Raw genomic sequence first — 21183 nt, 5'->3', positions numbered from 1 at the left:
TGTGCCTAAACCCGAGAGATCTGGGCATTGTTCCCAGCTCATGAAGCTGCTCTGCAACTGGTCTAAGTCCTGCAGGTAAGAGGTTGATATGGATGTGCTCCCATTGCTCCGCCTGCTTTGCAACTGGGAGAAAGCCAGCACGCTATTTCATCGTCTAGCTTGGGTGCTCTAACAACTGGAGTTGCAGTACAGAGTGCAGTTGCCTTGCGGCATGGATACAGTTTGTTTATTGCTGTTCTGGGACAGCAGCATGAACCTTATTGAAATGAGTGTTTTGTCATGGGTTCTTCACAGCAGTGTGTTCAACTTTTTTGGCTTATAAACTGAATTGTCACAGAATGGAGAGCCACAGTTGATTTTCTGCTGTCTAGCTCTTTTACTGTAGAAAGCAGAAAATGGTTGAGGGTTATTACAGGTGCAGTAAGAATGCTTCATAAAGTGTTTGCTGGTTTCTTTCTAAGAATGTGCTATGCCCTGTGGTAAATGCACTCTCAAGTGCTCCATGCTAGTTTGTATAGAAAATGTTTTGAAGTCCTGCAGTCCATGCTTTGTCTCACCTGACTCATCAAAAATCTCATCTTGTATGCTTTATGGTCTGACTCTGTTGGAAAGGACAGAATGTGAGACCTAGCAAATTGCATAAATGGAAGAGAGAAAACGTTGACCTCTGAAATGCGTGAGATTTTGTGCTTGGAGTCAGTGGAGCTAGGATTCCACTTGTGATCTATATTCCTGGAGAGTGAAAAATAATGCAGCATTGATAGACGCTGTATACTTCCATCTATCAGTGTGCATGGCTCTTCGGTCACTCATTGCCATATGAACAAAGTGTTGTATTTCCCTTCTCCTATTGCAAACTTGTTCCTGTGCACTGAGAGTTACTTACCTCTTTCTTTGGTGTGATTACAGAATTGGGCACCTTAATAAAACATCAGCGCTGCACACTCCACTGATATTCAAAACTGTAATAACCTGAAACTGAAGGCTTATACTAGGTTAGACTTATCATCCATTTAGTATTGTGTCCTAGGAGAAGCTCTGTGTTAGCTCCTTGAGAAGGAAACCTTGCGGCAGCTGTATATTTGAATTCTAGAAAACAGCTCTATGCAGGACCCCAAAGTCCCTTTGCTGCAAGACAGGGTCACCTGAGCTATCCCTTTAATGTTTATCTAACCTGGTTTTTGATGGAGACTCCACAGCATCCAAGGCAATCCATTTTAGTAGAGCATGTTTCTGTTCCTTGGTAAGTAGGGTGCAGTGGAGGAAACTAATCCAGAAATAGAAGAACAAGCATTAAAAGAACATTGGAAAGTAATTTAAATTCAATATATTTTTATTCTTTGTAAATACAATGAGTACAACTTTTTAATTTCACAAATCAGTTAATCCACTTTGTACAGGAAAAGTTTTACTCATTCTATGATAGTCCAAGTGCTGATTTTCTCAGTGCTAGTTCCTAATAACAAATCAAATTTTGAAAAGCAGCTATATTAAAATTTTTTTTCCTACATTTTTCATACATTAATAAGCAGCTTATAATGTTTTTGTGTGTGAGAGGGTGTAGGCGAACAAGGCTTCAAAATTAGAACCTGGAGTTTTCTAAAAAGGTGTCAGAGACTTTTGGAAATTATTAGCTTTATATCAGTCAACAACCTTTATTTCTTTGAAATAAAATTCCTTCCACTGATTTTTTTTTTAATAGTCATTTCACTTCTCTGCACATCTCATCGACAAAGAGTTTGGCCACCATTGCCTTTGGTTTCAGCACTGTGCCAACAGGACAGCCAGCAGGTCACTGAAGCGGTCATCTCCATTTTATTTGGTTTTGCTGTTTTAGTCTTCCTTCCTGGACTTCTATCTTTTCAGATGTGTATGTGATTGTGTATCTAGGGCGGGGGGAAGAAGGAGGGAAGGTTAGGGAAGAAGCGTATAAAGCTCTTCTGTCTTTGAGATGTTAACCGAACGAATTGTGGTGACATCCGCTTCAAAGATCACCAGTTCATTTTGCAGGAAGGATGGAGCTGCCATCACAAGCTACTTTTTAATTAGTTCTGAAGGCCACTTCATGATGTATTATAGCAGAAGCAATGTTTTGGTAACCTGGTCTTAAATGTTGCCTGTCGTATTAAAAATATTTTCCCAACATAGGCTACTTTTAAAGCAGTTCTGAAGGCCACCGCATCTCATGTTACAACAGAAGCCAAGTTTGATCACCCGGTTCCAAATACTGAACAAACTAAAGTACCTTCTTTCACATTTTGTCTCAGGTCTGCCAGTTAAATGAGAGAATAGCGGAGTCTTTGTTAACTATGACTGGCATCTGAATTGCCTCCATCCTGTAGTAACAGGAATAGCAGCCAAATTCCAAACACTTTCACTTTTTCTGTAGAACAAAGCATTCTCTCCATGATCTAAATCACTCTGTTCAGAGCAGCAGAATCGTATCTACTGGGGTATTTTTTGTCAATGTGTTTAAAGGCTAAACATTCCCAGGCTTATGCTTCCTGTAGATTTTGTTAGTTGAGGCTTATTTTCCATAGATAATAGTTCTTCTCAAACTGTCCATCCTGAATGTTTATTTTAAGGTAATTTATATGTCACTGGATTTGTACATATCTGAAAGCAGTCTTGTAATTGGTACATTCCCAATGGTCTTTTTGAAAAACACTTCTTCTATCGTCGATGGACTAATCGAACGTAAAGCTGGTAAAAGCAATAAAAGTTTTCCAAAACGACAGGGTTGTGTGGGATACCTGGGAGATGGAGAAAAACATATTGTTGAAGTTTTATGTATATTTTTCCAAAGAAAATAGTTTACTTTCCCAAAGAGACCAATATTCAGCAAATTGAACAGGTGGGTGCTACCTGTGCTAAACTCCTGTGGTTTGTACTCATGTGAGCAAGAAGGTTGACCCGAAGCAAAACTCTTAGTGGAGATTACCAGAATGTAGACCAATGTATCTGAGTTTTGATCAACTCTTGTGTTCCTCACAGCAATACAGAGGCAGGATCTGCTCTGAGTTGTCCCTCAGACAACTATGTTCTTGATGCAGTTCAGGAATGAGCTTGAGCTATAATAAATACCCTGTCATTTCAATTTAAGTGCAATTTAAACCTGGCTGGATTGTCGTCATAATAATTTTGTCCCCTTTTGGTTGCCTTATACATTGAATACCAATTGACTCTTAGAGAGATTTTTATTTTGTTAAAGAAGTTGTGCTTTATCTGAAGTAATATATTAGCGTAATAGGGTGTTTTCCATCTATTCTCCCAGATTTTGAAGCCAATGCAACACAGGGTGTGTATTTTAGCTGTGCTTACACCAACTTTACACCAATGATTCTCAAGCCTCTGCTTACAGTGGTCTGCTGAAGAGAAGGAGTAGGTTATCTGGAGAAACATTCTGCTCTCCGGACTGCCCTCGCTATTGTCGTTTTAAAAGCTACTGCACTGAGACTGAAGGGCTGATATTGCTGTAACGCTGGCAGGAAGGTAAATTCAAGCCTGAGAAGGAAATGCAAGCCAAAAGCTTTATCCCACTGGTGTTAATGTGAGAGTCCTGTTAGGACACTGCACTTTTATTTCTCATAAAGGATACCTTTTACAACAGATACCATTTAACTCAGTGGCTAAATATTTTCAGCAACACACAAATACAATGGAAAAGTCAGCATGCCTGGAAGCTGTGGGTATGTAAAACCATTGCTCCCTGGCTTCTCTTTCCCACAGACCTTGGCTCACTCAGTCTCCAGGGAGCAATCTTTGTGAGAAAGGTCTGCTGTAAGAAAAGGAGGAGATCGCTTTGCAGCAGTTACTCTTTTTGCTCTAAACTAGCCATAAGTGTACGGTATTTGCAATTTTGCTCCCATCCCCAGGCAAGCCATTCCCTTCGGATGAAACAGACGTGTTTCAGAGACTGTTGCCATCTAATCTCTGACACCAAGTTGACTTACACTAGACAGAGCTATTGCGAAAGCAGATCAAAGTTTCAGAAGGAAATTATGGTATAGCAGTTCCTCTTCCACTGCATGAGACATGGACTTTACAAGACCTGTCACAGCTCTGCCTGCAAGTCCTGAACAGCCAGAGCAGCTATTGCGGAAGATGTTGGGTGCGCTCTCTGGCTTCTCCCGTGTCCCACCATTCTGAAGTGGTCCATAACAGGAAGCTACTGATCTGTTCACAGCCAGCTGTTCTAGAGCTGGGGCCATATTTTGCATAGTAGATTCCATGTGTTTACTCCTGTACACTGTGGCATGACAGCTGCAGATTTTACAGCAGGTTTTAAGGTTTCTGGATCCCGTGAGACTTATCCTGGATGAGATGGAAGGGAGAATGTTTTCTCCTCAAACAATGATTCTCATCGCTCTACTCCAGCACCAAAATGGGATTTACAAATTCTGGATTTCCACTGCAACCTGAGAACAGACTCAGGGTAGAGTCTTGGAAGAGCCATTTAACTCCTTTTTGTCTCAGCTGTGTGTCTGCAAAATGAGGGAAATGACATGGGGAAGTGTCTTGGACATCATGGGTCAAAAGCACTCATACTGCTGTGAGATGTGATGTTGCTTTGTGCATCACTATTAGCAGTGTTTAACTGAATGAAACACAGCCTTCTGAACTGCAAAATGTTTCACAGCAAATATTGCTTCCCAGGGAAAGACTTCTCCTTTCACTGCTTTTCCATTTGTCTGAATAAATTGAAGTGCTGGAGCATGTCCAAAGAAGAGCAATGAAGCTGGTGAAGGGTCTGGAACACAAGTCTTATGAAGAGTGGCTGTTCAGTCTGGAAAAGAGGCTGAGGGGAGACCTTATCACTCTCTAAAGCTACCAGAAAAGAGGTTGTGGTGAGATGAGTGTTGGTCTCTTCTCCCAAGTGACAAGTGATAGAAGAGGAAATGGCTTCAAGTTGCACCAAGGGAGGTTTAGATTGGATATTAGGAAAAATTTTTTCATTGAAAGGGCTGTCAAGGACTGGAACAGGGAAATGACCAAGTCACAATCCCTGGAGGTATTTACAAGATGTGTAGATGTGTCACTTCAGGACACAGTTTAGTGGTTGACTTGGCAGTGTTAAGTTAACAGTTGGACTTGTTGATCTTAAGGGTCTTTTCCAACCTTTTTTATGATTCTCTTTCATTGGGAAATGCCTAGTCACAGCAGGCTGACAGCCAATATACACTAGCTGTAACAGCCCACTCCCCATTTCAGTCAGTGGAAATGTCACCTTAACTACAGCAAGAGCAAAGTTTTACCCTCATAGCTGCAAGAAGTATTGAGAGAGGACACTGCTCACCTGGTATGAATGTAACTGTTCAGAGTGAGCTGGGCTTCATCTTGAAGGGCTGCTATGGCGGCAGCATTTCGGAAACTCCTCAGTTCAGAACCACTGTGTGTAGGCACTGAAAAGCAGATTGGTTACTGGTTCAGCTTGACTGTTGGGTGGGTCAAAACAATTCAGTTAATGCTATCAATGGAAATCAAGCATTTCCATTAGTTCCCCAGCACTCCACTGTCAGCCTTTCAAAATTCAATACTGACTATTGGAACTCAATAGCAGGAAACCTGTTGGAGGATATAAAGCTATGCTGTTCCTTTAAAGCAGCAACCTCATAGTTATCAGATGAGACGAACAAGAGATTCTTTCTGCTTACCCGCTTTAAAAGTGACAATGCATTTGAGACAGGCAAATTCAGTAGCATCTAGCCGAAGTTGTCTAAACCTAGCCACAACCTCCTGTAAAGCCTGTATTTCTGAAATAATTTTATTCAGCTTCTGAGAATCTGTATTGTCACCGTTCATGCCTAAAACGGAAACAGCAAAATAAATAATATTAAAGGCATTTCCTTTATTTTATATTGATTTCTGACAAAATCCTGTGTATCAATATCCTCTCTATTGTCACACTTGTCTATCTGGTTCCATGTAAACTGACTATATTGTATGAAAGTTAATAAAAAATCTTCTCTTGGATGATAACAAACACAGTAATTTGCATTTAAATGACAATGCAAGCAGTCATGAATACAACAAAACAACATTATTTGCATTTAAATATAGATTTATAAATGACAGGTATGCTCTATTGTTCAGTAGGAATTTGTTATTCTTTACATGTTGTTCTTTTTTTCAGTAATGTATTTTTATGGTAATTTTTGTAACAAAGTCATTAAATTGTGCAATTCTTACCAGATACAGCCAGTAGAGTGTTAGCATCAACTGGAATGGCCCATTGTGCTATTCCTAGAACAAACAGTTCTCTCCAAGCGTCTTCCAAAAGCATCAGCTGTCATACAATAGATGTACAATATAACATAGTGTATAATTTATAGATTTATAAACAATTTAAATATGTAAATTTCTGTTATTTAAAAAACTACTTTAAATGCCTGTCATGGTATTTTTCCCACAGCGTTCATTAGCTCTTCTCTTAGCTTTTTGAGAAGGTGTCTAGAAATAAGTCTGTGCATTGTAGAAATGCACAGAGGGTTGGCTCGCTGTGCACCATGTTGTGGACCAAAAGGGAGGAGAGAGAGAAAGGAGAGAGCTCCCCTCCCCAAAGAGCTTGCTTACAACAGGAACACTCGCCTGTGTTTTTCATGACAGCATGGGGTCTCTCCTGCTCTCCCTTAGCACATACAGCTGTCCTAGGGCAAGTTGAACCTGTTCTCTCCTATCACTTTCTAGGGATTACCTTCCTTTCCCTTGGGAAGGCAGGATTTGTGAAGACAAGCCTGGAAGAAGACAAGCCTGAAAAATATTCTGAAATTACACCAGTGGGTAGGGAGCACTGCTTTAAACCATTTATGTATCTTTAAACGCTTCCTTACTAAGCGAGCATTTAGCTCTTTCAAGCACAGCATCTGGACACACATACGGTTTCTTAGCATCACCTGTCTGCTTGCTTTTTGCTTAAAATCATTCAAAAATTCCAGGAACTGAGCTGTTTCCTTTCAGAGAACTGAGTATCCGAGCACCTAGACCGGCAGCATTGCTGTTATAATTCTCTGCAATTTTCCTGCATTGCCTGGTTTTATGGAGGGTATGTTTTTCTCTGTCTGGAGGCAATGCCTTTGATTTCCGTGGAGAGGCAGTGGTGCATCTGGAGAGGAGACATGACTCCTGTTAATGCAGACTGGCAAAGCCAGAACAGGCATGTTTAGTCTTGAAGGTATCTATGGATTGTTGGCCCAGATCAACTGTTCAGAGGGGTTTGGACGGCCTCCAGTTCATCTGAAGTTCATGACCTGAAGGACACGCTGTGGTGCATACACATTTGTGGGATGTTGTGTCTCTCATTAGGATGGGAGACACTTAGAGGGGTAAGAACTGTAGTGGACTCAGGAGGGATCATCTGATGGCTCTATGCACTAAAAACTAATTGCCCTAAACTCTTGGAGCAAAAAAACAAAACTGCAAACATTAACATTGCTATGGTCCATGAAAGTATCAGCAGTTTAGTTTCTTGGGAAAATAGGAAGGAGGGTATATTAAGTCCCTAAAGATTCTGTAAAAGGAAGAACAGAGTAAAAAAAAAAAACACGTTGTACCAAATGAATGCTGATTTCCTTGGAATCAGATGTGCAAAATTAATAGATGATACAAAAAGCACACAGTAAGAATGAATTCTTTATGTGCTAACTCCTAGAAATATGAGTTTTAAACTGCCTTGTTCTGGTCAGAATGGGAGGAAGAGCTCTCAGAGTCTCTGCTCTCAGCTTGTCGCTGTAGGCTTATCTCCATTTTCTTCCTTTTTGTGCTATGTGCTTTGAGGAACTTCTATACAACCTTACTAAGGAAATAGTGATGGGAAATTCTTTCTGTCTCTGTTTGCATGCAATTACTGTTTGAAATAATTACACTAGATTTTACACTACTGCAAGCTGCCCAATTTATTGTATGAAATGGGGGTGGGGAGATATCTAGGGTGCAGTGCCCATCTCAGATCTGTTCTGAGAGCAGCTGAACCTGTTCATAAGTCTCCTAACTGCTGCAGCCTGCGAACCCGGCCCCTCCTCCAGATAATCCTGCCTGATGGATGTGCAGGTTTCTATACGACATAGGAAATGATTTGCCAACCTTTCATTTGCTTTTGTAAAACATTTTTTGTCATTCATTCATGCAGATACAATGGTAATGAGTGGTGATTCCTAGAGGATATCAATTTCATGTGTTCTTTCCCAGTAAGTCTTTAAAGTCAGAAGACTTTAGAAATAAGAGACTATTCCAATAGCTGAAGCTTTCTTCATGCCTATGCAAAAGTCTGTAAAACCATCAATTAAAATAATTAATGCTGAAGTCATACTCAGCCCTCCTTCTTCAAAGAAACAAGAAATACCAGGCTTTCTGAAGGACTGGGTTTTGCTTCTTAATCAATCCCATCCAGTTAGTATGACCTTTTGCTGATGACCTGCATCAGGTCAACCTGTCTTACAGACAAGGTGTGCAGACCAGCAGAACTTGAAACAAGGCATTTTTGTTGTGGCTTCCAGTCCGTGATGGCAATTAGCCCTATGGAGCAGTGGAAAGAATACAGCCTCTGCTTTACCAACAGTAGTAACAGCAGTCCTCAGAAATGTGTTTTATCAGAAAATTGGTTTCTACTTATTTCATTGCTTTTGATGAAACTGTCGTGGAGACCTGGAGTCACAATGTGGTTTCCTTTTTGGAAAAAAGCAGAATCCAGGAGAAGATTTTAGACTCTTCTTGGGCAGATGTCAGGGATACAAAGAGAGAAATGCAGGCATTTGCAGCTGGGCCATTGTAAAATTAAATAATGCAGTGGCACTATTATAAAAATCAACTGTCTGATATTCATGAAATAAGGTGATTAAATTCATTTATTTCTTCTCCATCTCTCCTGAATATGACAAGGGAATTGTGCAGAAAGATGTCCAGGTCAAAGCTTTAGAGCTGAGCAGCTCTTGAGTTTTGAAGAAGCTGGCTTGCAGTAAGGTGCAGCAAGTCAACATGATGTTGAGGAGAGGCTGGGGTTTTGATATGCAATTTGCTAACATTAGTCCCTGGTATGAAAGTGAAAGAGGCAGTGAATTACTTAAAGACACCAGAAACACTCTGGTATCTATGGTGGATAAGCAGGCCTTGCTCTTTGAGATATGATTAGTCATGTGCAATGGAGACTTCCCTTGCTCCCAAATCCTGTTGCCTGCTTCTTCACACACTAACAGAGATGACCTTGTGGGAAATGCATCCATATTTTGTCAAATAAAGCCTTTGCCTAGGGAGCTTCCTGTGGATATTACTGTTCAGGAGAAGAACCCAGCCTCTTTCCATGAGCTGAGGCTCCTGCTGAAGTGCCACACTTGCTGCTTGTCCCTTGGGCCTGTTTCTTTGGTTCCTTAGAATGACAAGCCGGGTGCTCCACCAGAGCAGCAGCAGCGGCAGATGACATTGCAGAACAGCATGGCACGCTGGGACTGCTGTCTTCCTAATGGGTTGTGTAACCTGCCAGGCCCTATCTCAGTCCACCTCTCGTGCTTACTCCATAGCAGTACTGCAGCCAGCGCCGAGTTCCCCTTTGTCAAATTTCATAACAGGGATTTCAAAATGTTGGCCTGGAGCTAGAAAAGGAACTTTTCAATGTACCTTAGCTTTAAACCACACTGGACTGTCATGATTTACCTTTAGGTGGAAAACACTATTGGTTTCCTAAGATGCTTTCCTCTTTCAGTTCAACATATGTTTTTGCATATGAACTGCAACTTGCCACATCCATCCGTGGAAAGGAACTAGTTCTTCTGCTGACTGCTATGTAACATCTAAGGCACAGCATTCCTAGTTACTATTTTGGGAAATTATCTCAATTATATCAAAGTATTAGATTTCTTTTATGATTGGAGCTTTGTGTAGGTTTCCCTCCTTTCATTTTATAAATATCTGATTACTTTTTTAAAAAAATTAGTGCTTTATACAAAGCACACTGAGTCCTCATCAAGAATCAAGTCATTAAGAATTTGCATTAGCTTATATGGTTCAAATATCATTTACTTGAGGCAAAGGCAAATTGTCACAGAGGAAAATAAGACAAATTAGTGAAGATTTTAATTAATGGTGAAAAATATTGGGAGCTAGCCAAATTCTGCTTCCACCATATTGGCAAGTTCACTGAAGCCAACATGAATAAGGAAAAATGTTGGTTGTGTGAACAGTTGAGGAGAGGAGAGAAGAGGAAAGGAGGCCCGCAAGTAGAAAAGCAGTTCTGACACATTGAGCTTGATCTGCAGCCTGATGATTTTTCTTCTAGAACTTGTCCTCCCATAATATTAACTTTATATTATTTTTTTTTCTGGCTTAATTTTCACTTGCTTCGTGAAATAGCAGTTGGAGGAAAGCAGTTTCTAAATCACTACCTGTTTTTTTTGCGACAGGCCAAAACTCTACCCTGAACTTGAGAACTGCTGAAGTCTCATTACAGATTTAAAGATCTAGGGCTGAAGATTCAGGAGCCAATCTGAGCTCTGCGTCTTCTTCTAATATGTGGGACAGGCCACTGCCAATCCCCCCACAGGTACCTTACCTGGTCTTGTAAGGACAAGGTGGAGAAGGCTGGGACGCTCTTGGCCCACTTGATGCTCATGAACAAAAGTCTGGCTGCTGACTCGCAGACAGATTCAGTGGCCACTTCGTAGAGATACATAGGGGTACCATTGACTTCATGTGGGTACTAAAGTGAAAAAGAAAATAAAGCAACTTCATACAGCGCCACCAAAGCAGCCTGATCTTCCTCTCCCCTAGAGCTGCCATTCAGCAAATCATACTCGTGCCCAATACAGAGCGTGCACTCTCTTACTCTGCAAGCAGAGGGCATTGCTTTCAGTAGTCCCACTCCATACCACTCTCTGCTGCTCCTCTATGTGGATGAACTGTGCCACAGAAACAATTCTCTGGAGGAGATTGAAAGGATAATGACATTACATCAGGGGAAAACAATTATCAAGATGCAACGTCATCCTTTACTCTGTTACACAACAACACACTTCTGGTAGCCAAGTTAGAAGAATACAGATCTGTTAAGAATTTGTGGTTTGTAACCTGTGCTTCAGAAGCTGATTTAGCACTCCAGCCTTGCTCAGTCAAGTCGTAAGATCTTGTTTAGCCTTAACTCTTCATCTAGCTCCCTGACTGCAACAGGCTGTAAGCAGATGAGTGAAGCTAAGCATAACTACCTAAAGGGTTCATAGGACTGGAATGGAGTTACATTTTCCAAAATTGTAATATAACACTAAATGTTGTCATCATGTTCATGATTGATTCTCCCAAGCTACCAACTCTGGAAAAGGAGAACTATTTAAGCTCTCTCTTCTTTGATTTTCCAGGTGCCATAATCATACAAAATACCATTGCAAATGGGTTAATGAAAAACTTCACCTTATGGCTTATTCCTGTGTGGCTGAGGCCACAGCACTTCCAGTGGGCTGCTTAGGAAATGCCACATCCAAGAAAGCTGCAGGCTTTGATCAATACAGGCAGTACTTTCTGGCTTACGCCATTATGGAGATGGGCATTTTGCTGAAGAAAACTCAGTGACTGCAACTCATCCTCATGATACAAGGTTTGACATTGACTTGTGGATGGGTTCCAGGCAGGAGGAGCACCTCAGCAACCATGAGGGTGTAAGAATGTAAGAGAGACATGGTTTGTACAGATCAGGTTATCAGTCAGTCCTTCTGCATACCCCTTCTGCAGAGTCTCTTACCCTTACACCTTGGATCTTCAGAACTTTTAGGGACATAACAAAAGAGTCCCCACCACAACCTGCAAGACTTCAAGCCTTGCTCTTTGCCATGTCTACTCTAGAGGCAGGAAGGAGCTGATGGGTTGGAAGCACCCCAGCAGTGAGCTGTGCAGGCCCACCAGGGCCTGGGACAGTGGCTGACCTTTGGGGTGGGCTGTGCCAGGCCCACCAGAGCCTGCCTCTCAGGGGTCCCGGCGATGGCAGCCAGCTCCAGGCCATGGGGGTCCAGCTGGGACACGGCAGTGAAGAAGGCAGGTGCTGGAAGGGCAGCAGCAGGGAAGTGTGGGGCGCCACCACTCTCCTCCTTGTGCCCACGGAAGTAGAGAGCCACCTGCTTCCGTATCGTTGACGTCCGGGGCCCCCGCTCATGCTGCACGGCTGTGGAGCACCAAGAAGAGGCAAGGGGGTCACCCACAAGGTGCTGCGCTGGGTACCCTGTGGTGCTTGGCTGGGCTTCCATCCTCCCTGTGGTTTTCTGGGACCTGCCCCATGCTCCCACCCAAGGGGTGCCTGGGAAGAAATGGGCAAGGCTGCCATGGGATGGGGTGGTCATTAGGGGCCTGGGGTGGAGAGGAGAGAAACTGGGGTTGTTTAGCCTAGGTTGTTTCTTTCAGAAAAGGAGGCTGAGGAGGGACCTTATCACTGTCTACGACTACTTGAAAGGAGATTTTAACAAAGTTGTCTCTTCTCCTGAGTAACAAATGATAGGATGAGAGGAAATGGCCTCAAGTTGCGCCAGGGGAGGTTTAGATTAGACATCAGGAAAAATTTCTTCACTGAAAGGGTTATAAGGCACTGGCAGAGGCTGCCCAGGAAAATGATGGAGTCCCTATCCCTGGAGGTATTTAAATGATGGGTAGATGAGGTGCTAGGGGGTCTGGTTTAGCAGTGGACAGGTACATTTTGGCTTGATGATCTCAAAGGTCTTTTCCAAACAAACAATTCTATGACTCTTTGATTCTATTAGGGCCCACAGTGACATACCATTCCCTGGTTCCGAGCAACACCCAACTCCCTCCTGCTCCCCACCCCACCTGTCCCAGGGAGAGGGAGAGTAGGTACCATCTTTGTTCATGTTGACCTCCAAGCACTTCTTCAGCCGGCAGGCCCGGCACTGATTCCTGTGCGTCTTGTCCACTGGGCAGCCTCCCTGCAACACAGCCAGCCATGGGGCTAGGGGAACAGCGCTCTCTCCGCAGTGGTGGGAGGCATGGAGACGGTCACCCATGGGTGCACTGGGGGGGCTGAGGCATGACAGGATGGGGTGCTTGGGGGTCTGTGCCAGGGTGTCCGCCCCCACAGCGGGACTGGGGGTCCATGCTGGGTGCCCAGTCTCCGGACAGGGCTGAGGGGTCCGTGATGGGGTATCTAGTCCCATGGTGAGGCTAGGGGGTCAGTGCTGGTGCCCGGTCCCACGGCGGGGCTGGGGGGGTCCATGATAGGGTATCCAGTCCCACGGTGGGGCTGGGGGGTCCATGATGGGGTATCCAGTCCCATGGTGGGGCTGGGGGGGTTGGTGCCGGTGCCCGGTCCCCGGGCGCGGCTGGTGGTCGGTGCCGGTGCCCGGTCCCAGGGCGGGGCCGCCTTCAGCACCCGAGACAGCGACGGCGGCCCCGCCCCCTCGGGGCCCCCCCCCGGTGCCCCCGCCGCGCCCCCCGCCCGCATCCCCGCGGCGCCGGGACGGGGATAAAGGGGAGCTGCCTCCGCCCTGGGTGCGGGAAGGACTCGCCGGGGGTGTCAATCGTGTCTGCCGCCCATCGACGGGCTGCGGGCCGCGGACTGTGGCTGAGCGAGGGGCTGCCCCTCCTTCCTCGCCCCTTCCGACGTCCTGCCCGGCCCGGGGTGCCCCGGGGACGTGCCGGGGCAGGTGGGCTGCGCAGCGCCTGCCCCAGCCCGAGACTCCTCGGGAAGGCGGGGAGAGGATGCCTGGTATCCGGATCTTAGGGCTGCGGGCGTTTCTGTCGGCGAGGGAGTGGAACAGGGGGCCCTGGGGAAAAGCAGGGCAAGAAGGGCGGGCGGCGAAGGGGCTGCTCTGCGGCTGGTACCTGATTTCCCGATTTGCAAACGTAGGTCCTATTCCTCCTGATGCTCCGCTTGAAAAATCCCGAACACCCATCACAGGCGTAAACCCCATAGTGTTTCCCGGAGCTGCGGTCCCCACACACTTTGCAAGGGATGTCTAAAATGCGACCTGAAAGCAGAGAAGGGAGAGAGGGAGCGCTGAGCAGCCTGACCTCCCGAGGGATTAGCCCCAGAGCCGCAGTACAAGCAAATAATGAAGTGATTTTATAGCCAACTTTCTTTTCCTTGAGCAAGTGTCAGTTTTCTACAATGAGCATTATTCATGCCCCGCTACGTTTATTTGGATCTTCTATAATCGCCAAGACCCATTTTGGAAGGGAAGATTACAGCAGCAGGAGCAGCAGAGTTGCCTGCTAGAAGTGAGGACGCGAAAGGGGGAGACGGGGGAGAAGGGGGGGCGTTTCCCTCGCTTTCTGTCCCTCGGCAAACACGGACGGCACTTTGCACGGGCAGGAGATCGAGACACAGAATAAACGAAAACAAAACAAAATGACCGGGAAGCCAAGTAACCTCCTCTCCCAGCTCGCAGCCCCAGGGAAAGGGGGATGGTTCCCGCCGCAGGCGAGACATGCCGGGTTTGTCACCTCAAAACCCGCAGCAAAACTTTCCTCCCCGCCTTTGTGCGGAGCCACGGCTGCGGGCCGGGGCGCGGGGCTGCCGGGCACCGCCACTCCCTCCGCAGCCCCCGCTCCGCCGGGCGCGGCTCTCGCCCCGGCCTGGGCGGCGATTGCGAACACTCGCAGGGTAGTGTAAGAACTTGAACCGAGAGCAGTGCCGCCGAAACCCTGCTCGTCTGCTGCCTTTTCTCCGGTTTTGTTCTTTTTCTTTTCCTTTTTCTTTCTCTTTTCCTTTTTCTTTTTCTTTTTCTTTTCCTTTTTCTTTTTCTTTTCCTTTTTCTTTTTCTTTTTCTTTTCCTTTTTCTTTTTCTTTTCCTTTTTCTTTTTCTTTTTCTTTTTCTTTTTCTTTTTCTTTTTCTTTTTCTTTTTCTTTTTCTTTTTCCTCCCTCCCTTTTTTCCCCTTTCCCTTTTATTTTCACTTTTAATTTTTCTTTTCTTTTCTTTTCTTTTCTTTTCTTTTCTTTTCTTTTCTTTTCTTTTCTTTTCTTTTCTTTTCTTTTCTTTTCTTTCTTTTCTTTTTCTTTTCTTTTCTTTTCTTTTCTTTTCTTTTCTTTTCTTTTCTTTTCTTTTCTTTTCTTTTCTTTTCTTTTCCTTTTCTTTTCTTTTCTTTTCTTTTCTTTTCTTTTCTTTTCTTTTCTTTTCTTTTCTTTTCTTTTCTTTTCTTTTCTTTTCTTTTCTTTTCTTTTCTTTTCTTTTCTTTTCTTTTCTTTTCTTTTCTTTTCTTTTCTTTTCTTTTCTTTTCTTTTCTTTTCTTTTCTTTTCTTTTCTCCTCTCCTCTCCTCTCCTCTCCTCTCCTCTCCTCTCCTCTCCTCTCCTCTCCTCTCCTCTCCTCTCCTCTCCTCTCCTCTCCTCCAGTTTCTGTTTCTGCTTTTCTTTTCGTCTATCAGGTTTCTTTCCTCCAACCACAACTTACTCTGGAGATTCAGTCCCTCTCACCAAACCTTGATCTCCCAACCTAACGGAGCGCCCGAGGCCACTTTGTTTGGAAGCAGCTGAGGGAGAGCCCCGGCTGCGGTGGGTGGGGGTCGGCTGAAAGGGGGAAGGGGGCAGCGTGCGGTGCGGTGCGGTGCGGTGCTGGGGCGGGGGTGGGGGTGGGGCAGGAGCGGGGAAACAGGCCGCGGGGGCTCTTCTCGCTCCCCTGAGAATTTAGGAGCCCGAAATAATTTCAGACATGTCTACGCTGAGGCTCTAAGACAATGCCTGCTGGCAAACAATAGGGACATTAGATAAAGTGTTAACTTAATGATTTTGCCCATTGAAACTCGTTTGACTGCCTCCAATGAGCACAAGCTGCCAGCTTCTCCCCTAAATGAAACTCGACAGCTGCTATACACAACACGGCGAGAGGGACGGGGATTAGGTTAGGGACTGCGAGAGGGAGGGGTGGCGGAGGGAGGGAGGGTGGGAGGGAGAGAGGTTAAAGAATAGAAAACTTTTTACGCAATTAATAAGGAGCGGAGCTAAAGGCTCCCCCCGCCTAGGTGCCTGCGAGCAAGCCGCGGCTTTGGAGCTGCAGGTAGGCGCTCGTGAGGAGGGCTGAGGCCAAGGCACGGTTTCTGGGAGTGTGTAATTACAAGCCCTCCTTGCCACCTGCCTATTGGGGCACCAGTGACCCGTCAAAAAGTGTAGCATGGGAATTCGGATATCTCACAATGCCAACGGGGGAAAGCGCTCGACTTCCCTCTGCAGCCCTTAGCATCCACGGGGAGAGAGAGGGTCCTCACGCACGCACACAAAGAAGGAGGAGGAGGGGCAGGCTGGGGGTGGGGGGAGAGACCCCGAGGGGCTACGTGCAGCACTGGAGCATCCCGGTGCGCAGCCCCGCACAGCCGAGCCGCCCCCGGGGACACGGAGACAGCGGGACACCGGGCGGCAAAGCGGGTCCCGGCTACCCGCCCGGCTTCGTCGGTGCTAAAAGCGGGCGGCGGAGAGGGAAGAAACTTGGGTCGGTGTCACAAAACTCTTTTCCCCAGAAGGATTTTGGAGTTTAGGAGCCACTTTATAAAAAATTAATGCTATGCATTACATGGACGCAACTGTCCACACCATGTAAACTTATATCCCATATATTCTTGACAAGTCCATATATTCCGTTTATATATATATATATACCCGAGCAACTAGCGCATCTCGCCAAACCCGAATAACCCCCGTTCTCAGCCGCCGGCTCCCCGGATCCCGATGAGGAGGTGAACGGGGAAGGGGAAACAAGGCGGAGGGAGCGGCTGGAGCCCCCCCATCCCATCCCGACCTGTCCCCTACCCCTGCCCTGGGACGAGGAAACTTTCGTGCAGGGCAAAATATGAAATAAGTGGAGGTGGAAGAGGCAGGACGGGGGGTGGGAAGAGAAAAATGTAAGCTTGACACGGGGTCATGAGATAACTGATTAACTCTGTTTAAAAGCGCTCCGGTTCCCCGAGGTACCGCTTCGTTCCAGAAGTTTAGCGCTAAGAAAATGGGATTTCTCTTCAGCTGGGAAACCGTTTTGAACATCCCTCGACAGGGGGTCCTCGGGGGCTTTTTTTGTGTGTCATAATTGCTTAAAGGATATATGGCAGCCCCGATTACTGTAATTACCATCAGAGGCTGTTGAAAGAAGTTAGTCTGGGCTCGGGGCACGGCGGGACGGGGTCTCGTTACCACCCAGGCAGACACCGCAGCTGACATCGCCGGGCGCCCACCGGCGGGCAGAAGAGCCGGGACGGCCCCCCTCGGACAGGAGCCCCCCCGGACCCCGGTTGAGCGGGTCGGGCTTTTGCCTGCGCTGCCGAGACCGATGGGGCTCGGGCCGCGGCCCGGGCAGCCCCTCGTGTCCCCATCCCCGCGGGGGACTCGAGGTCCCTTGGGGCGGTCTCGGGGGGGGTCGGAGCCCGCGGCACAAGTGCCGGGGGTCGCGGTGCAGCCGCGAGGGGTTTCTCCTCTGCAAAAAATACCCCTGACAGCCTCTCCGCCGTCCTGCGGGGACGAGGGATCTCAGGCCCTTCCTGCCCCTTCATCGACACTCAGAATCTGCCAGGAGCCCAGACAACGTCCCTACCAGCGGGCCCGATCCCGCTCGGGCTCTCCAAGCACTTCCCGGGCAGTTTGGGCAGCATTCCCGGCCGCCGCAGCTTGTTTGCATCCCCCCAACCCAGCAGCGGGGAGTGGTACCTCCACAGCAGCCCCCCTACTTTTTATTTTCCCCTCGGCCGGGGGATGCTGGCAAGGAAAAAAGCCACCTTCGTCCCCACGAGGGACAGGAGGCGATGCAGCTCTCGCCGGAGCGGCGGCAGCTCGGCCTCAGCGCGACTCCCACGCCGCTGCCCCGCCAGCATCGCGGCCCCTCCATACGCACACGCATCCCAGTTTCCCGGTCCCCGCGGACAAAGGGCGGACGCAGGTCAAAATAATGGAAGGCAGCGAAAAGGAGAAGGCCTCGGGGCTGACAGGGGGGTGGCAGGTACGGCCGACGGTGCCTTTCCAGGCTCTCCCTCCCTTTTTCCGCCGCCCCGCAGCCCCGCCGGAGCGCAGAGGAAATAACTGTCCGATCCATCACTTGTCAGACATTAAATTGGATTGGGTATTTTTCCCCCCCTTTGTTACTGACTCCATCCATATTACAAACTCCGAAAGTCCCATTGGGATTATACGGATCGAGCCATTCTGTAAGAGCGGTTAGTCATGCTTTAAATTCCCCAGTTATGAGGTGCATGGATTTAGGATTAAGGAAAATGTGACTTTTAAGTTGTTTCTGCTTTTCTCGTTGCAGGATTATTTGTTGTAACTGGAAATGGTGTGCAAAGTATTGCATTTAAATCCTCCTTCAATAGAGTTGCTTACGCGATTCCGTGGAATCGAGTGACCGGAGTTTCAAACTCTTAAAAAGAAATTATTATGTCGCAGAAGATTGCATAAAGCCCGTGAGAAAAAAAACCAGCACGTTTCCACTCTCCGTAATGCCCTTTAAACCCAAACCTTCCCTCCGGAGACCCGCGGGCAAGCGGCGGGACCAGCCCCGTCCCCGCCGCCTTTTTGCGGGGCTCCTGCCCCATTCCCGGGGCGCAAAGCCGGGGCGGGAGGCCGCAAAGCGGCTTTTTGTAAGCCCCGGGCCCAAACTCCATCGGGGCAACTCCAAGCCTGTATATTCGTTGCCACTCCGGATGGAAATATACACTTCTTTTTTTTAATTCGAGGGCGGGAGGGATGCAAACCCAAACCACAACCCCCCCCCCCCTTCTTTTCCCTCCCCTCCACCTCCCGCCTCCCCCCCCCCCGCCCCAGGCCAGGCTGTAGCCGGGCTCGGAAAGGCAGTTCGAAACCTCCACCGCTTTATTACCCACTTGTTGATCCCGCCGGCTTGCTCATGCTCGAAGCCCCGGGAGTCGCTAAACTCGGGGTGAAGTGTCCTGCGGCGGCAGCAGGCGGTGCCACCCCCCAGCCCGGAGCAGGTGCCTCCTCGGGCGCTCAGTGCTGGCTCCGCCGCGGGGACCCGCGCATCCTCGGGTTCCTCCCGAGGGATGGGGACACGCGGCGGGGACACGCGGCAACGGGGGGTGGAAAAAAAAAAAAAAAACAAAAAAAAAAAAACCAAAAAAAAAAAAAAGTGGAGAGGAAAAAAAAAAAAAGCAACGAAATGACCCAAAGTGGCGGCCAGTCGCTGCCCCCCTGCGAGCAGATGCTCTCGGGACCCCGGGAGGGTGCAGGGGGTGCGAAGCGGGCTCGCCACCGCGCTCCTGGAAGGCAAGCGAGAGCCACAGCAGCCAGGACAACAATGAGACGAAGGAGAAGGTAGGATGGGGAGCGGGGCTCTGCGCCGAGCGCCTCGGTGCAGCGAGCAGGGAGATCAGAGCCTGGAAAAAAATAATGGAAGGGGGGAAAAGGCGTCAGAGGAGGCTGTCTCTGCCTCTCAGAAACTGAATGGTATAAAAAGGGAAAGGTTTCCAGAAGTTCATTACACTGGCTGACTTTGCGCTTTGAGCTCCAGGCTTCGGCCCCTATAATATCGGCAGAGAGGCTGTGACAGGCAGCGGCGGGGAGGGGAGAGGGACGCCCCCTGCCCACTGAGCTTCCCTTGCTTTCCCCCCAACTCCTGCCGCCGCCTGACGTCACCCCGCGCGGGGAGGGGAGGGGGCAGGGAGGGGGTTAAATGCTAATGATATTAATGAACCCCCCGAACGGGGCTTCCACACAAAATGCAGCGGCTCCCGAGATGATTCCGCCTCCTCTCTCGCCTTGTGCCCTCGCTGTCATAAAAAAAAAGGGACCTCCCTCTTCCCTCTCCCCAAAAAAAGAAGGGAAAAAAGGAAAGAAAAAAAAAAAAGGAAAAAAAAAGAAAGAAAAAGAAAAGGAAAAAAAAAGAGACAAAAGAAAAGCAGAAAGAACGGCTCAAGATCCCGTTTCTTTCCCGTTTTCCCGTGGCGAGGTGGGAGCCCCGGGGCCGGGGCTGCGGGACGAGCCCGGCAGAGCCGAGCTGGGTCGAACCGGGCAGCCGGGCCCCCTCCTGCCGCCGGAGCCGGGGCTGCCGCGGGGAGCGGCTCCTGGGAGCGCACGGCGCCGCGGGAGGGGTGTTTTTTCCCCTACGGGAGAAGCGGGGAACCTGGAAAAGCTTCGTGTCTCCCGGAGCCGGAGCCGCCTCGCTCTCAGCCCCGATTCCCGGGACTGGCGTGCGGGGAGCCTGAGGTCTCCTCTCCTGCACCCCCAGCCCGGCACCCCTGACCTTAGGGCTGCTCTGAGTGCGGAGGGGACACAGGTGGAACCCCTTCGCAACTCAGCAGCTCTGGTTCCACCGCTGAGCTGTCCCGCTCGCCTCGGAAACTCCCTGTGAAGAGGGAGATGCTGGAGCGACCCGAGGGTGGGGAGAGGTGCGCGGGTGGGGAGGGAGGAAAGAGCGTCTCTGCTGCAGATGTGTGCTGGGGTGGGCAATGGCACCGGTGAGCAGGGACAGCAGTTGCTGAGGAGCTTGTGAAGCTCTGGGGTGTTCCTCGGTCACTGCTTTCTCATCCCTGCTACAGGAGCGAAGTGTTAATACACCACAACTGACTTTACTGTTGCTGATTGTGATCTTGGGGAAACGTAGTGCCCAGCTCAGCCACAAACACGCTGACCCTATCCTTCCTTCTGCACTGCACTTTTAGCTCTCCTGTCCCAGGCCATGGGTGATCTCTCGCATCTGTACCATACTTCGGCCACAGGGCCGCTTGACTCTGGACAGCACTGAAATGCCAGTGGCTTTCTGTCCTTTGCTTTCCATGGGACCAGTGCATCCATGGCACAGAGAGAAGCCTTCAGGCAGGACAAGCCTGGTCCTGCCTAGCATTAAGGGACACTGTCCAGAGGGCTGGGAAGTTGCTTAGGGAGATCCGAAGAAAGCAAAGAAACCAGCGGATCAGGGCAAGCACACAGATTGTGCTTCCAGGAAGGCAGAAAAAAGGTTCACCTCCTTGAGCGATGTCCAAAGCAACAGGGAAGGAGAGGACCATGATACAGTAGTAAGGCCTGGAGCCAAAATGAAATGAGAGGATTAAACAGCAGCAGGGCCCAAACCTGACCCTGGGCACCTCACTGTACTAGTGAGGCAGATCTCTGGCCCTACAGCAGCCACGATTCTTTGCCCTGTAAACTCTGAGTCACCTGAAAAACTCTGTAAGGGCTGGTCAACCTGCATCCACAGATTCCAGCCACACCTGAGACCAGCTGCTCTGAATCGGAGCAGGGCTTTCTCTTCCATGTACAACATCAGGGTCTATCAGG

At 48.1% G+C, this 21183-nt stretch overlaps 1 protein-coding gene across 1 annotated transcript; it reads right to left on the bottom strand.

Moving 5' to 3' along the window:
- Positions 1–1312: 1312 nt before the first annotated feature.
- NR2E1 (nuclear receptor subfamily 2 group E member 1) lies at positions 1313–18978 on the bottom strand. The gene is made up of 9 exons (XM_054062928.1): positions 18774–18978; positions 13801–13946; positions 12818–12905; positions 11898–12133; positions 10538–10684; positions 6190–6286; positions 5655–5804; positions 5297–5402; positions 1313–2753 (listed from the first exon to the last, which is right to left on the bottom strand). The coding sequence occupies exons 1-9, from the start codon at positions 18796–18798 to the stop codon at positions 2591–2593; spliced, it is 1158 nt and encodes a 385-aa protein (XP_053918903.1). The 5' UTR covers positions 18799–18978; the 3' UTR covers positions 1313–2590.
- Between the last annotated feature and the right edge of the window lie 2205 nt (positions 18979–21183).

The sequence above is a fragment of the Cuculus canorus genome, chromosome 3, assembly GCF_017976375.1.
Source record: "Cuculus canorus isolate bCucCan1 chromosome 3, bCucCan1.pri, whole genome shotgun sequence".
In the NCBI taxonomy this organism is placed as follows: domain Eukaryota; kingdom Metazoa; phylum Chordata; class Aves; order Cuculiformes; family Cuculidae; genus Cuculus; species Cuculus canorus.
The sequence above is the reverse complement of the archived record's forward strand: the minus strand, read 5'-3'. Positions and strand labels throughout refer to the sequence as shown.